This window comes from Amphiura filiformis, chromosome 3, assembly GCF_039555335.1.
Source record: "Amphiura filiformis chromosome 3, Afil_fr2py, whole genome shotgun sequence".
Taxonomy (NCBI): Eukaryota; Metazoa; Echinodermata; class Ophiuroidea; order Amphilepidida; family Amphiuridae; genus Amphiura; species Amphiura filiformis.
In genome coordinates this window covers 61789778-61808190 of record NC_092630.1, presented here as the reverse complement: position 1 = coordinate 61808190, position 18413 = coordinate 61789778, and the positions used below count along the sequence as shown (strand labels likewise).

At 35.7% G+C, this 18413-nt stretch overlaps 1 protein-coding gene across 1 annotated transcript in view; it reads left to right on the top strand.

The window, feature by feature from the left end:
* Positions 1 to 16661, top strand: part of LOC140148895 (ras-related protein Rap-1b) — a 50282-nt gene extending 33621 nt beyond the window's left edge. The window contains exons 6-8 of the mRNA XM_072170992.1: positions 3240 to 3337; positions 9435 to 9619; positions 10768 to 16661. Of these exons, the coding sequence (XP_072027093.1) occupies positions 3240 to 3337; positions 9435 to 9576 (240 nt within the window). The 3' untranslated portion in view covers positions 9577 to 9619; positions 10768 to 16661. The remainder of the gene's footprint in view (positions 1 to 3239; positions 3338 to 9434; positions 9620 to 10767) is intronic.
* Positions 16662 to 18413: the final 1752 nt, after the last annotated feature.

The following is an 18413-nucleotide window of genomic DNA, read 5'->3' as shown; positions in this document are numbered from 1 at the left end:
TACACACACAGGATGACCTTTTAAACGGTTTGGTTATCAAATCTCATACCCCACAGCAGACAAGGTCAGCATTCAACTTCACTGTCTAGTACAGGTAATGAACAGTGCCATCATAGGTGATGCTATTTTAGCGGACCACAGATATTGAGCGGACAGACCTGGCTTCATTGATACTTTGCAAGTTCATTGGTTTAAATGTCAGTATTGTGATGGTTAGGTTTATAAAAGATTGCAGAGCCTGATAAGCCCTCTTAAGAATGTAATGTGATGGGACTGAATTTATAACAGTAGCCAGTGAGCGTTAGAGGGATCTAAAATTAATTGATAGATATTTTTGTCACAGTTTTTGTTTATGAATGGAATACATACGATTCACAAGGCGTACTTGGAATACTTCCAAGTTTTTTCGGAAGTATGATGAATACCTATATGTATTTGTGTAAACAAATTGCAAAATTAGGCCTAACATGGTGGATGTGCCAAGCAAAATAGAAAAATTGAATGCTGTAGTTAAATTATAATGTCTACAGAAGTAAACTCAGTCTACCACCCCAAACTAAAGAAGTCCACATGACCATAATGTATCTGTTGATTTAAACAAAAGTAATTGTATTAAACTTGTGAATTACAGGGCCTTTGTAATGCAAAGTAGGTTATTCAAACAATTCATAGAATTATGGTAAACAAACCAATGATATGGAAGTTAGCCATACATTTATTACAAATGGGGAAAAATCAGCATATATAGAAAGGAAAAATGTTGGAAGAAAAGAATAATAATGTACTTATTGATCAACATAAATATTGATCCCTTGGGCCCCATGGGGGGGGGGGGTATATGTGTACTTTTCATATGGTATCCCTGAAACCTCAAAATCAGTGCAATATGGTGAGTAAATTGTATACATCAACTAAAAATAGCTGACCATCCTCCCAAAATGCAGCAAGCTTTCACTTACAAAATAATAACTTTTGTAACCAATTATGAAAATTAATGAATTTAGATCATTTTAAATTAATTTTACACTAAAAAATATCTCAATGAAAGTCAAAATTTACAACGCTACAATGTAGGACAAGTGTACAGGGCTGGACAATATAATCAACTCGTAAATTGTCTGCAATTTGTACATCGTTGTGTGCGAACACTCCAATTTGCTTACAACTCTGCATATCGGGTTTCCGACAGTCATCCCATTTGTCCGGCACGATGCAATTCAAAAAGTGGTATGAGGAATGTAATATCTTAAAATATCTGCCTAGAAGCTAAAAGAAAATATTAAGAAAAAAAAGATGAGAGGCGGATAGATAAGGTGCTCTGGCTTCCCACTCTAATAAATAGATTATATTTCACGATTTGAGGTGGGAGGATTTTAAATAGAAAGTTGTTTTTTCTATTTTAGCCTTACATAAATCTTGAGGAGATGTTAGTTAAGTATGGAAAGAGTTTGTGTAATGATTCTTGGGGGTTCAGTGCTTGTTTAAAAGTATCAAATTTAAGGAATGCTCTTGAAGAGTAATATTTGTAAGAGACAGGATGACTTTTTATGTTTAGACCTGTATTTCGAGCGATGTTCATGTGGGTTTATTCATGTTATTTGTCCAGAGACAGAGAAATGGGATGAAAATAAAATGCAAGTGAAAATATACATGCTTTATTTAAATGCACATGTACTGTAGTTACAGAAGTGTTGACTGATAAACACTGGCGTATTTATACAACATGTACATCAGTAGATATTTTAAATAGCCAATATCAAGAATGATTAACAAATGTGGTGACTATTGTCAACTCTTGCCTTGACAAGAGGCTGGTAAAAGGTGAATGTAGTACAATAATAATAAAAATAATAGATACAAAAATTAACTTTTAATTATAAATAAAGAAGAGAGTTTACTAATTCACATGGTAGCACTAGCCATATATAATTGTTCCAATCAAGCAGTCAATAAGTACATTATAGCATCAGGTTAAAAGTAAATCAATTTTTAATTAAGATTTAATGTCTACCTAATTGCACTTGCAAATTAAAGAGATATTGAACAGAGTCAGTGGCATTAAAAGCTCAATCATCGGGTTTAGTAGATGTGTCAATAGACAAAACGTGATGTAATGTGTCTTCCTATTTGGGGAACATCCATCTCCTGTTTGACTAATGATTAACGCAATATTGGTATAAATTTACCAATGCTTGCATGGACCCACGCTCACATTGCAGGATGTGGGTATACATGTATTGTGATATTTATTTTATATATGGTAGGCCTATACTCTGTCTCTAGTGTGAAATTATGTCTTTATATTTTGAAGAGCTAAATTTCTCCTCCATACCACAAATATCCCAAGACAGGGACTACCTGGATTCTCTTGTTTTTTCTAGACTTGTGGTCATGGTGGGGGTCAATATGGTTTATGGTCTGAAACTATTTAGGACTTCGTTTGAAGCAGAGTATAATACTATAGAGGATGTTGTGATATACGAAGCTTGTAATAAACCACCTGAAGTACAGTTTTATACACACAGTGGTTTGATATAAATGATTATTCATTTCAGTTACTACATGTTTTACCATGTTCACTGGTTGCAAGTTCTTCATTTAATATCTTGATTTTACAAAGTAATTTGTTTGTGTAAGCTAAGTGCCACAATTCCATGGAGGGTGAAGGTGACCCGCAGACAAAATCGTTAAATCCCTTGTACAGCCTATTCGCTGTCTACGCATTAGAGCGATAGTATCCATGTCCAGGGCAAATTTTCCATTAAGTTAATGATTTACATGAATTCGCCTGAAGTGGCTTAAAATACATGGTGGCTGATTCTTTACATGGAATAATTGATGCCAATTTAAAGAATAGTTCTAAAAATACACCAATCCTGTGATTCGGATATTCTCAGTATAAGTTTGTACATGATGTTTGAGAAGAAGGGTTTCCGGGTTTGTCCATATTGGGGTGAGATGGTACTTGCTTTCAAAAATACAAGGATGTTAATTTGTTAAAGATGACATACAGGTACTGTAAAAGTAGTAATTTTCATGCTTGTAATTTGCGTTTTGCTGATTTTGATCTATTTTGTCTGTTTTTAATTGCACGATTTTGACAATTTTTCTTGTGCTTTTATTTTCTCAGTGCGAAAAGTGCGAAAATATTATGTTTGCTGTATAGTGTTTGTTTAAAATCAACCATTTTATCATTTGTTGCTCTTTTTTCTTTTCTTTTTTTCTTCCAAACTTGACAGGTCCCAATGGTGCTAGTTGGAAACAAATGTGATTTGGAAGATGAGAGGGTGGTAGGCAAAGACCAAGGCCAGAGTTTGGCAAGGCAGTTTAATAATTGGTAAGTAATAACAAAGGATGAAACCTAGAACTAGCCCCGTTCTCAAACCGCGACGCCTCTCGAACAGCGAGAGCCAACAGTTGGAAATCATCATACAGGTATCAGAGTACAGCACAGAAGCCAGTGCTACATGTAGATGAAACCTACATCATTTGGAGGAGAGTATCTGCATCAGATTGGTGATATTTGGGCATCGCATCCATATTGGTTTCGACCTTGGCGTTGACCGCCGATTAGACAATAATAACTGCGCACCATCTTATTTTGAGGTCATGGTGTGAAATCGGAGGGTTTTATTTTGGCAAGGTATTTTTCCAATACTGAGGCCTAAAACAAAACCCAGCAATTTCACACAATGACCTCAAAATAGATGGTGCAAAGTTATTATTGTCATTCATTACTGTCATATCTCATATTTTGAACAAATCAAAATTAGATTTGATGTTATTTCATGCCATAAAACGCTGCTAAATATAAACAGTTTTAATTATTGTTATAACCTACCCTACAAAAAAATCGACCATGCAAACTTGACATTCGCACCGACAACAAGAGCTACCAATCACAGAAGTGTGACGGCATGGCGTGTGCGTTGCCATAACGCTTAGCGTATACATGCACATGCACGCAGAAGTCATTGTAGCATATATCGATGTGTTCCAGGAGTTTTTAATGACCGCGCTGCGCGGTCAGGCAATCAAGCTCTTTTGATTGGATTGCAGTTGCTGTGTATGTTAATGAGGTGATGAATGCATGTTCGATACCGAGTAATATTTGTAAAATCTCAAACAGCAAAAGCCACACAAAAATAAATTGCAATTCCAAAACACATACTTTTGTGATTTTGTAATAGCCTAAATGTAAACAATAACAGCAACCAGATAGAATTGACTTGATTGTTCAGTGCCAAAATTTTAAAAACAAAACAATAAAGGAAGCTCCTACCAGGGCTCCTACTGGCTCCAGAATCGAATTTTCAACAGTTTGTGCTTGCACTATGGACCACAATGGCCTCATTCCAGTGCCATAGTTCGATAACCTCAAAACATTCATAGAGCAAAATTTGACCTCAAGTTGCAGAGTATGAGTTTTTGTACTCAAATTTTCAAAGGTCATTCAATGAATGTACAAATGTATTGGGGTTAAAGAACTGTGCCCTGTTAGATGAGCATGTTGTGGATCCTAGTATGTGTCAAGCCATTGTACAGGAAGTCCTGTGACACCTTTAACAGGAAAGCGTTGGTCTCTTGATGTGGGAACGCATCAAAGCCCACATATAAACACTAGATGGACTAGCTAGCTAAGCTGAAATTTCTGTGATGAAATTGTTTCTGCTTGACCTATAAAAGTGAAATCAAATTCCTGTGATAATCGGTCCAATAGGTTAAATGATGCGCGCTTTCCGCTAATCGATATCATTATTGATGATTTAACTGTTTGGTGGAAGGCAGGGAATAGAGTTGGTGATAAAAATAGACAAGTCACTGTTGCATAGGTCCATTGACAATTGGGCAATTTAAAAAAATGGTTTAAGTGATGATTAATATTTGATTGATATGACGTAAGAAGGTGGTACTATTTTTGTACTGTACAGAGGGAGGATCAAGGGAATAGGGCAATTTAAAAATTGGTTTAAATGATGCTAAATATTTGATTGGTATGACCGGATAAGGAGATCGGACTGACTTCTGGGCAGGCGTACTGTACAATGGAAGGAGCAATTAAGGGAATGGGGAGATGATGTGATAACTAGTCCAGAGAAAAGTAGACAGGCTGACTGACTGTCACTGATGGACAATTTATGGATGGATATTCTTATCTACTTGTAGGAGGTCATTAAGTAACTTGGTGACACAGATTAGACAACAAGTCTGTCACTGTTACATACCAAAAATTATCTTGAATACCGCCTCTGCCCTTTCATTGAAGAGGGTTAGAGGTGTATGGTACGATCTACTCCCGATTCCAGTAAAATACAGCATTGAATATTTTGGATTAAAAAATATTAACCTGTTTTGCCAAATGAAACATAGCTACGCTCATAAATCCTGATCCTTAGTTCTAACTGGCAGTGAAAGTCAAATTTTAACCATTGGTCAATTTTGTGAAATAAGGGTTACAAGCATGTGCTTTTATGGCGTTTGTATGCTGTTTGTATAAAACAACCCTTAATTTGTGTCCCTATAAATAGTCAGGTCAAATTTGATACAAAGTGAGCTTAGTGTTTAAAAATTACGGTTCCAATAAATCTGTCATCATGAGTTCATTCCCCTTTTTGTGGTTACATCATTTTATGAAGATTTCTAATTAGATAATTGATTTGTCTGCAGTAATATAATTCAATCTGAAAGATCCACCACATAACCATCTGGTAGTGGGCTTCCTTTAGAAATTATATCTGCCTATATGAAGCATAATACTAATTTGATCATAATTGGTTTGTATCATGACTTGGCTTTGATGTCAGAAAATATGACATTTGCTATGCTCACTTGGATTATACTGACATAGTGAAATTCAAAATTGAGACAAAACAAGCTCAATTTTTGTCTCATCTTCTTTCATTGTTATCTGCAATCTCCAATTGAAATCCACACTCCCCCCTGTGGCAGATTTTGGAAATATCTTACACAGGAGGAGTATGTTTGTCCCCGGGATGTTTGTCAAATGTAACTGGTCAGTTTATTTTGAAACCCATACTCCCCCTGCTTTACCTATAGCTCTCACTCACTGGAGTGAGTATTTCAAATGGAAGTTATCCAATTGTCTATTCTATTCAAAATTTATACTCCCTCCATGGAAGACTTTACCTAAATGAATTTGAATGGAATAGCCCAATGAAGCTAGCCGATGGTGATAACTGGTTGTTTTGATCTGATGGGCCACATACACTTGGTGTTCAACTTTCAGTGGAAAAGATATTAAAATGACTACCTCCACTTATACACGATATGCAACGCTCATAATACATGATATATGCAGCAGGAAGTATGAATTCTAGGAATATCAAGGGTGGGTGTGCATTTACTTGGAATTACGGAGGATAATGACACAATATTGAATTTGAAAGCAACCAATAAAATAAATCATCTTTTCTTTTAATAGAAGCAAATTGTGTCAAATGAATTCGTTTGTGATATGACAGTGAGACCATGACGTTCATAATGGAGTCTCTCATTTCCAAGTAAATGTGACCCATTTCCGCAATACTGTCTCAGTCTTCAAAGTTCAGAAGGGGTCAAAATCTTTTTCTTTTTTTAATTTATGTATTGAAAACATGTTTACTTACCCTGGGAAAAGTAATCTTGCACCTAAAAAAATAGATCTTTTGTGAAAACAATTATTTGGGGTAGTATGTGCATGTGTATTACAAAAATGTATGCCATTTTAGAGCTGTAGAAGTTGTAGGATACCGGGTGGGTAGTGCTTTTGTGTGAGAGTGACACCCCCCCCCCCCACCAGTAATGTGTAAAAATCTTGCCAAGATCCTTTATAAATATCTGTCCATGTTGGATGTCTTCCCAACTACAGCTGCATGTACATTTACATAACATTTTGATGTTGTATAAAGTTTGGATTACATAAAGTTCAAGTTTGGGTTTTCAAAAGTCATTGTGTCTGCTGATCCAGCTATAATGTTTAATAGCTCATCAATCTTCATTCCTGGTTTGTCTCGTGCATATGTAGGCCTACATGCATGTGATTTGAAGTTTGTCATTTACAACACTTGTTTGCATTTACGTCAGCATGCGCGTGTCACCGTGTCGTGCACGCACAAACGTAAAGATAGAAGCATTGGTTTCGCCGACACGGCAAACTGGAACACATGTTGAATAATGACTTCACCTGTAGTTAATCAGTTTGAGTTTGGATCTAGTCTAACTTTAATTGCACATTATTCTCTCAATTACACTTCTTTTCATGAGTGGAACTGCTAGATGCCAAGAACCACACAAAATTGCAGCGTTTGATGGTGCCCATTGTCTGCTCTCGGAGCTGAACAAAATGTACCATATAGGCCTACAGTTGGACTAGAATTAATGTTCCATGAATAGAACATAATAAAATGTTTGTGTATTATGTAGGCTATCTGTGAAATGTCAAAATTCAGAGAGTTCATGAGTATAAAACAATGCAGTATTTTTATTACTGGTACATGTATCTTTTGGGAGTAATGAATCTTCAGCTGTTAAATGTTAACTCCTTTGGCCTTTTGTAGATGGGGCCATTTATTTGTCAACATCATGACATTGACATAATCCTCTGCATTTTGTGGGCTTGCTCTTGAAAGAACTGGAATAAAATTATACTATAATGAAAGACAGAGATCAGAAGACTAGTTTGCCTCTGAAATTCTGACAACTAGGCTGTAGTGTGCAGGTTAGCAACCAATCATGGCGTGTCTTTGCCCTGACGTCGGATGCGATTTAGTCTTTTTATCTCTGTCTTTCATTGTAGACTATGTAGTTGAAATTGAGGCTTATGAGTATCTTCTGATTTGGCTGTCAAATCAACTCCATACATGTAGTGCAATCCAGTTGATGACAGAATTTCCTCTCCAGTATCACTGTCACCAAGATGTATCAGATACAGTGCATTTTGTATACATTAGATTATTTTTGTAAAGTAGGTTACACTGTAAAGTGCCCTACACATGATAGCATGCAGCCTCTTGAGTGAACTATGATGCTGAAAGAAATTGAAGCAATTTGTTAAATTGATTTGTCATATAAAACCAATAAAAGTCGGTCACGATGTGGAGTGCATCATTATGATGAGCTAAAATAGCCACAATTCCATAGGCATAGTTTAATAACCTCCATGCAACAATATTGCTTTAAATTTGCCCTCAAGTTGGGGGGGGGGGCTATACTTATATTTCTTATACTAGAATCTAAGACATGCATGTGTTGGTGTTTAATAAAGAATAGTGCCCTGACAGTTCAGTTGAACATCTTAGTTCAACCCATGATACACCTACAATATAGGCCTATGTTGGGTTCTGATTGGCTAATTGAATCACATCATGATAACATTAGGACCTCATTCACCAATAAATCTGTGTAGCATTGTGAGACGCAGGCGTGATTTTGCAATGCAAAATATTGTGGGTGAAAATTATTTGGTTTTTGTTACTTGTGCAATCCCTGCTTGCACATAGAATTTTCCAACTTACACTTGCGTAATTTAATCATACAATATATGCAAAAGGCTTTTGCAAAGGTGTGGCGCCCAACTGGGTGCACTCCATTGTTGTGAGTGAGTATATTCTATTTACATTGTACTTGGAGCCGAGCAAAATATAGTGAAGCTGCTGGGTTTTTGTTTGTTTTTTCGTCAGATGAGAATTAAGTTTCACATTTTGCTGTGGTCTGTCCGACCATCTTCATTATATATGGTCCAACTTGCAATTTGTAGTAATTCCTTGCATTCATTAATATGCTGAGAATTTTACCTCAATATAACATTTTCACTTGAATACTCTGAATCCTGACCATGGATCTGTGATCGGTCAAACTTGTTAATTTCCCTTAATATGATTGCTGGTTTTACATTTGATGAAAATCATTAGCCCTAACTTGATCAAAATCCTGATAATGGGTCAGGGACATTTTAGCTGAAATTGTCCAGACTTGAAATGTGTACCAATTGCAGTTCATTGAGTATGGTGCTGCTGGCTTTACTTACCTCATAAAATTATTTATGTTTTAGTAAGAAAGTATGACATGCGTCTTCTTGCAGAACTCACAATTTAGCATTTAAGAGTATACTGACTTGGCTGTGTGCATCTTACATAGGAAACATTAGATATTTAGCTAATTAAACTCTATATATGAATGTACAAGATTTCAGACGTATTTGAACAGGTGTACGCTTATCTAAATGTGGCATTGACCCATAACACAGTACTTAAATTCCAGGGCATCAATTATGTTGAGCCCAATCAAGAATCGTTAAATCAAAGCTCACCATCTATCTCTTTATTTATATTCATTTGTTTACACTACCTTCCTAGAAACCTCAGCGAAAGCGAGATTTTCTACGACCTTGTACAACAGATCAGCTCACCATCTATTTCTTGTTCATTTGTTTACAGCACCTTCCTAGAAACCTCAGCGAAAGCCAAGATAAACGTGAGCGAGATTTTCTACGACCTTGTACGACAGATCAACCATCAGACACCAGACACAAAGAAATCCGGCAAAAAGAAATCGGGCAGTAAATGTACATTGATTTGAAGGGGGAAATAATTCTACGGGGAGTAATGGGGAAATTGCAGCTGTAAGTATACATGCATTATACATGAGACTAATGCTCTCATTCAGTAAGGCACAGTTCTTTGACATCAATTACAAAAGCAGAGCTCAAAATTTGACCTCAAGTTATGGAGTATGAGTTTTTGTACCCAACACATTCAAGGGTCATTCTATGAATGTACAAACGGATTGGGGTTAAAGAACTGTGCACTGAAAGATGAGCATGTTTGAGCAGCCCTGGAATTAAGGATCTGAAGGGGCACATCAACTTTTTAGGGCAAGTTGATAATTGCCTTGGATTTTCACTGAAAAGGCAAGGCAGCACAGCAGTTTGTAATATTTCAAGAGGGCAACTGTTGAAAATTTGAGAAGGGCACCACGGCAATTTCTCAAAAGCGAAGAAAACACACACAAACAGTCTGACAGATGATTTTATAAATGAAGGGCAGGGCTGGGGCATTGTTAGAAAAATGTGGAGAAATGCATGATACATTTTATCATAAGTTTACAGTCTAACTTTATTATAGAAGGGCCTCTTCATCACATTATACTGTTGCCATACTGCTGGACACTACAATACCCTATGCAATTTGATAGCAATTTTTGTAATTACTTGCTCGACTTATTTACTTAGGTGTGAATCTTGTCCCTGTGTGCATGCTATATCAAGAGATACTGTATAAGGTGTTCAGCTTCTTGGCTTGTGCTTTTGCTATATCAACACCTTTGAATTGCACCACACCATTTTATTTACTGTGTAGGACATGCATGGAAAATTAAAATTGAACTCCGGCTTATTTAACTAGTATTTTACAAATTGCAATTTTGTTTTGGGGATCAAATTCAAAAGCTTGCTAACCTTTTTGTGCCAGACCCAAAAACATCAGCTTATTTAGATGGTAATAATCTAGGCCTGTTGATGAAAATACAATCTTCAATATAAATTTAGCGATAATTGAGAATTAATATTGCCTGCAGGTCAACTTTATTGTATTCTTTCTGTCAAAAGGATATACAAAATAGATCAAATCTTCAACATCTCAGTTCTGTATTTATAATATAGGATACATCATAATGGACACTGTTCAGGTGAACTATTGACACAAAATTTGTTAATATCAACGAGATTGATTTTTACCATTATTATTCTTTTTCCTCTTCCACCATTTACAGGCATGTTTTAGCTATGCTGCACCGTTTGTTGCCAAGCTATATCAAACTTCAGCTACATCAGCACACCAGCCGTTTGTAAACTCTAAACTCTTGAGACGGAGGGAAGCAAAATCATCACTTGAAACCATCTGTTCAAATGATGAAGCTAGGTCAAGCTTCAAAGTGTTTGTACCGCTAAACAAAAATTGTATATTAATAAGAAGATGTGTGATGTCCTTTTTGTACTGAACTTTCAAAGCATGTCTATGTTTTTATGATTCTCTTTTTGTTTATTTAAAAACAGAATCATCCCAAGCTTGGAATCAAAAAATACAACCACAAAAGTGAAATTTTCAGTTGACATGAATTTTCACGTTCTTCTTTCTAAAATATTGCATAAAGTTAAATAATAAAAATGCAAAAGTTTTTAAGCTTGTTGTTCCCGAACACAAGCCTTACTGTAAATATAGCGGATTTAGAAGTAAACATGTTGCCAAAATGTGAAATTTTTAGGTCAGTGAAAATTTCAGCTTTGTCAATGGTGTATGCCTTGAGAGTACAGTGCAAGGGGAAGTATGTGCAAGTCATATACATAACATTAATATTATTTGATATGCTCATGTATATTATCTTTTAAAGTTGGGCTATTCCAGTTGAAATCATTACACCCCCTATCGAAGATATGACCTTAATCTTCCACACAGGGAGTGTGAATTTCATATGGGGTTACCTGAATGGGTGACTCCATTTGAAATCTACACCCTGTGTGGGTGATTAAAGTCATGCTTTCCATAGGGGTGTATGGATATCAAGTGGAACAGCCCAGTGTTCCATGGAATCAGTACACCCTTTTGCTACTCTGTGTGTAAAAAAAATTGTTAGCATATAAATTCACTAGGGTGCTGTGGAACATTCTTTTCAATGGGAATATGTAAGTTCTACATTCATATCCGTAATTGGTATGTGAGAGTAGTGTAAACGTGCAAGGTTGGGTTAGAATTTTGACGCACAAGAGAATTTTGCAGGAATCGTTTGACTCGCGCAATTAATTAATTTTAGAAATTTGCGAGAATCAAATATGATTTGTGCAAACCTTTTGTGAATAGTGCTAAGAATATTCTTTTGCTGAAATTCTAACCTTGCCGGGTTTTACACATTAGGGCTATTTGGGGTACATTTCACTATTATTGATGATGCGTCCTGAACCCATCGTAAGTTACAAAGGCATCGTCACTCTACATTGATGATTTATATGCTAGCGTTACGATGAGTTTGGGACTTGGGGTGTGCCATAAAGTCGAGTGGAATGCACCTTGGCTACATACGCAACAGGGCAGAAGGTCATCTCATAGTGTAAGAATTCAATTAGATTCATGGTGGTAAATTTTGCAGGAATATTTCAGATTTTTCTGCATTTTGAGCATGTTGACCCAAAGGAATCAAGTTGGGTTCTTCCAGATTTATTCTGGAAAATCTAGAATGCAAGAATTCTCACCGAATGTTATGCCCTGGATCTATATTGTCCAGATAGCCTACAAAAATATATCCACATACTATTGGCTTATGATTGACTATACATGTATTTACCTTGTCAAGTTTTACTTTATCGTGTAGATTATAAGGTCGAAACAAGTTTGTGTGGGAAAAAAATGTACAGAAATTATACCTTATTTATGTTGACCATATATATATTTTAGAAAATGATTAATGTGTACTAAAAAGTCAAAATCCATCTGTTTTTTGAGCCAATGTTGGCTTTACATGTGAGAGACAGTAATCCTTAGTATATTGAAACGAAATGAGAGCTGCATTTTGAAGAAATGATGATCTTTTTGTGATTCTTTTATATTTTTTCCGTCGTTTGGTAACTAATCAGTATTTTTTTGATTTGTTTTTTCGAGAATGGCTTTCTGCTTAATTGCAATGTTTTTAGCGAAAGTAGAATCAGCATTTTGCTGTATGTAAAGTTATCAACTGTATAAATGTTTCAGATAGTAAAATATTCCCAGGCAGTCCCCCATCTAAATTATTTGATTCTAAATTACTTGTTTGGTTTTTGATATCTACAAATCAGCGGTATAAAAAGTTGTTGGCTGATAAACGGAATTGATCATGTTTTGCTGTTTCACATGAATTAAATGATTTATTCTTAAAGATTCAAACTTTTAACCTTGTAACATTGTGCTCTTAACTTAAATTAATTTAATTCTTGTGCAGGCATTATATGGTTTTGCTACATTTTATCAGTGTACAAAAATGGAAGAATATGTTAAAAATATGTTGAAATCAGTTAATTTACAACATGTAAACATTGTAATAGTCTAGCGGGATATATGCACTGTTGTAAGCAGGTTAGCATTACCATTAAGTCTGCAGAGGAGACTAGATATTGTGACCTAAAGTATACAGAAAACTTTTTCTTGTGTCAGTCAAACCAACTGGTGAAATTGTGCTTGTAAAATAAAATTTTGTACATTAAATACTAGAAGCAAACATGAGCAGTGTGACTGATCATACAATAATTATTGCACAGATTTTTTTTTTTCAAATTGCATGTCAGCTTATAATGCTTGTGTCTATTACACTTTTAAGTTTTCTTTTATTCTGAAAAGAAATGACTAAATAGTTCTGCTTGTAGGTAGAAAATGATGCATGTAAATTCATTATTGGCTTCACTGGCCGGCCATACCCGGCGGCCATCTTGTTTCTCGAGTAGTAATATTTAAGATTTCTACCATCTTGATATTAACATCTGTGTAATAATGAAACTATTATCTTGCATTTGGAGTATCAGTATGCATTCAGGCAAGGCGTTGGTTGATTGACCCTTGACCTGGGTGCGTGACCTAGTGCCTTTTCAGTACGTCTTGGAACTTCTTTTCCTTTTCATTTTCTGTCTTTCAATAAAACTTTGAAGTTTCTGATGAGAAATAGAAGTAGGAAAAGATTATCAAGTTGAATACTTTTACCAATGCTATTCCAAATGCAAGAAGCATTCTGTCATGTCATTGTATATCTTTATATGTGTGTACATGTATAACTCCCATCAAGTGGAATAAAGATTGTTTTGTAAAAACAGTTTATGAGCTTTTGATTATTAAAAAACGTAAGCTCTGAAATACTGAAATTTTCCAGCTTTTCTGATATATTAATTAGCTTGTTGGTGTCATTTTGTGTGGGGGAATGTCCTTGTGACCATCTTTTGAAATATTCCATGTATTACATATTGAGGGCTTAGATCCAGAACTGACTTTGTAAAAAAAATTTAACCCCATGAAAATTACCTGCCGATTGGCCAAAATGAATATTGTGTCCAATTTTGAACCAATGAAGGAGGGTATTAAGATCATCTGCAAATGCAAGTTTGACCATAAAAAGTTATCATCAACCAATCAGAAATGCAGTTAGATGACCAGTAGTGTCCAGGGATGAACCATAATCCACAAATTCCACTTGAGGTTAGGTTTGAAAGGACACAGATACGTCTAAAACGTAATCTGGTTATTTCAAAAATGGTGGACCAAACTCAAAAATACTATTACATGGACAAAGCAAGTTTTGTATTCAAGCTCTCAATGTATAAATATATTGTGGAAGGTCAAGTTTGAAGTTGATAATTGGCTATTCCATTTGAAATCCACACTACCCCTGTGGAAGATTTTGGAAATATCTTACACAGGGGGAGTATGAATATCAAATGGAATGAACACATTCGACAGTTCCATTTGAAATTCACCCTACATCAGGGTAAGATTCAGGTTGAATCTCTCTCAGAGGGTGTGTGAAATTCAAATGGAGCTGCCTAATGTATTCAATCCATTTGAAATTCATACTCCCTCTGTGGAAGATATTTCCAAATCTTCCACAGGGGTAGTGTGGATTTTAAATGGAATAGCCCAATTCAAGCTTATATCTAAATACTGTGCCATAATTACTTATACAAGTTTTATAAAAACTTCAGTTGTTTATGTGGAAGTACATGGGAAGTCAACTGGCAATTGAAACCAAACAAAAAGTTATGCTTGTTTTTGAAGCAGTCTGACTTGGTTTAGGAATTGCTTAGGAAAAGAAGAAATAATTATTTTAATTTGTGAAACAAGGAAACGACAGATTACATACCAAGTACGTCTTCACACAGAGTGACTATTTAAACAAACTTTGAAGACCTTTTCTTGATTTAACATCCCTTTTCAATTTGACTAAGTTGAATTAAGTTTGTAGTTGCAAGTGCAGTTAACTTGTTGCAATACAACTTTCAAAATCTGATCCTAACATGTGATACATCTTTCTTAATGCTAAGCAATCTCATTTCTTATTTCCGCTTTTAGAAAAACTTAGCACTCGTATCTTGCAATGAAACGTGTTAAATGCCTGGTTGCAACTGAACTGTCCAAACTCATCCGCTTCTTTAGCCATGACCAATGGCAGACATGTCTGCCTTCATCAGCAATAGTGACCCATATATGTTGTCAAGGTTTCATGACTAGGTAACCTCTTTTCACGGAATCAAATTAGCATGAAATTAGTCATGATTATGTAGCACCTAAAGAAGAACCAAAATAGATCAGATTTCTGACATAAACAATTGGATTCTGTTCCTGTCTGTCAGGGACAACATTTTATTTTTAGTTTGGAAAAGATAAACAAGGTCAGTGTTGCTGTGAGTTGGATCAATTTCAGCAATGTATATTTGATGCTTTTCAATTTGGAAATGTTTCTTTCAGTGAAATATAGAATCCTTTTTGTCAGAGGTACAAATTTGAGACCCTTCCAGTAGAGGTCCTGAGCATTTTAATTAATATAGGGTTACACAAAGGATACATTTAACAGTGTCGGTAAAAATATAAACTTTAAAATCCCCACAAAATAAGGAAGGAAAGTTATTTATGTTTTGTGGTATTTACTGAAACTATTAAAGATTGAGAGTGAGTTTAAAAAAACCATGACCAAACAACTTCAGGGTCATGCGTACTTAAAAAAAAAAAAAGTGTTCTATTTGTTGTGGAACATTGTCAAGTTGTGGATCATGAGTTTTACTCTATTCTTCAAATAAATTGTTTTACACAGAGACAGGTTTTAGCCATTCATGTAAAGAAGTCTTTTTAATGCTAAATATGCTGTTTGATACACTCCTCAAAAGAATTAAAGGATTAGTTGAATATAATCAGCATTTTTGAAAACATGATTATATTTAACTGATCCTTTAATTCTTTTGAGAAGTGTAGTTTGGTCTGAGGTGGATAAAAGTTCTGTTTCACATTTGCATTTCCATTCTCGGACAACAAAAAAACCAACTTTAGTGGTGTGAAAATAATAAACAATATTCATTGTTGCATGCAAAAGACTTGGGGGGGGCAAAGGAGAGTGAATTGTATGTTTGTCCGCAGCTTGAAAATCAACATTTTGTCACTGGGTGTCAAAAATTTTCAACAGAAATTGGGTATCAGATTTGGTAACACTGAGCAACTCATGGGATGGGACTTGATAAATTATTTCACATTTGTAGTAAATTTTCCACTAAATACACCATGGATTTGGTGTGATTTTGAAAGCTTTTATAGATCCCGACTGTTTTTGTGTTGTACTCATTGAGGTGTATTGGTTCAACAATATGTTTCAAACTCTGGAAATCTCATGTCTTGGTAAGTTGGGGAGTAAATTTACTCACCAAAAGATGAAGGCAAAACAAAAGGGTGTGATACTGTTTGAATACTATGATTGATTTAGCTTGAAGGCTCAGGCTGATAAAAATGAAAACTGCGCAACATCAGCTAAAAACCGTCTGGTATAAACTGAATTAATTTGAAAACGACTGTATGTATACAGTTGTGTGCATTGTGTATGTATGTATGTATTTCTGATACTTTTTGAATGAAAATAAAACATTAATCAATAAAAATGTAAAATTTACATAATGTGTCACATTGTTTTCATTACGAGGTTTGAGGTTAAATTTTGATTTCTGGCAGGTAATAAACTCTTTGGATGCCAAAAGCATTTTATTTTCCACTCCAAAATGTAAAACTTTGTTTTGTTTTGAAACTTTCTACAGAAATGTGGAATGAGCATTATTTTGAATTAATCATGACAAAAATCTATGGCTGTATACCCATAGGTGAGTAAACCAAGTCAGAGGTTAATTACAAATTTGAAAAGGCTCAAAGTTTTATGATCTATTATGGAAGTTCAGCCATGAAAAGGCTCAACAAGTTTTATGATCCGTTTAATATGGGAGTTCTGCCATGAAAGGGGGGAAATAACTTAAGGCCCAGATTGTTGGCCACTTTTTATTATCTTCTCCTTTTGTCATTTCCAAAAATGTGTATATCAAAAATAGATCATAACGAGACAGAAAAAATTAGACTGTTTATAGATTAATAAATGCGTATCACTTGTTGGGAGTGAAATTGTACAAAATAATGCACACATACTAAGATGTTGATGCGTCAAATGCACGAGCACTGAAGGGGGGAGCGCATTAGACACATCAACATCTCGGTACAAGTGCATTATTTTGTACAATTTCACTCCCAACAAGTGATACGCATTTATTGACCTATTTCATACACGAGAAAAAAAATCCTGTGATTTTGCTATTTTTATTACAAAATTGTCACTAGAAATGTTGGAAAATGCAAGCAAATATAAATGCATCCACCCGCAAGAAAAATGAACACGTCCAAAAGCACTGCGCATACTACGCGCCCGTGCAATTATACAATATTTATGAATGGCAAGTAATTTACCAATGTGTGCTCTGATTGGTTCTCACTATCTAAGACAAAGGAAGACACCTTATCCCAATGTCGAGGAGCTGAAAATTACCTTTTACCAGCATTTTGGCACTTTTTGCCAATTCTTTCCATCTATGCTGGTTTTTCTCCAAATGGGTACTATATTTTGTCCCTTTTGGATGCTCCTACCTACACTACTCTATATTTCATCCTTTTCTACTTTTCATCCTTCTATCTGTCTACCTTCTCTACCTTGAAACTTCCTTTCGCAACACAGCTGGTTAGGAAAGGTGAGCCAAATTAGTTGGCTTGGTAGCTTGTTTTATTGTCTGGTGTTGTTTTTGGATTGGAGCGTCCGTCCTAAGTTTCGTAGAGGAGGGGAGTTCTTATTCCACATACTAGGGTAAAGGCGCTGAATTCCAGTACTGATGGGTACATAAATCATTTCACACTGGCGGTACAGGACACAGATCCCCAGTGTGAAGGTGACAGCGTAACCCCACACAGGCATCAGGAAATGGGCGATGCCGTCAATTAAATCCGGACTGTGGACTAAAAGGTTGTCCACAGACGGACATCATCGTCCATTTCCTTTTGTCGGGTAAAAGCTAGTGTGGGTGCCAGCTTGTGTTGTGTCTATTCTTACCTCTTCCTCTTTTCTTTCTTCCTGTCCCAATCATAGAGTTTTGTGTAGAAATGTGGATGAACCTCACTGCCTTGTGAGCGCCTCGGGAGAGGCAAAGGCTAGGGAGTAAACCTTACACAAAGGCGGTCTGGTGAATGAACTTCAACACCTTCCGGCAGCTCCTGCATCCAAGTTGATGCCAAACGTATTGCTTCGCTCTCCTTTGGACTACATCAACGAGGCCAAGAGGGGGACTCTGATTACTGGGCAGCTCGGAGTCTCCAAAAATTTGCCCATATTGGAGTAGC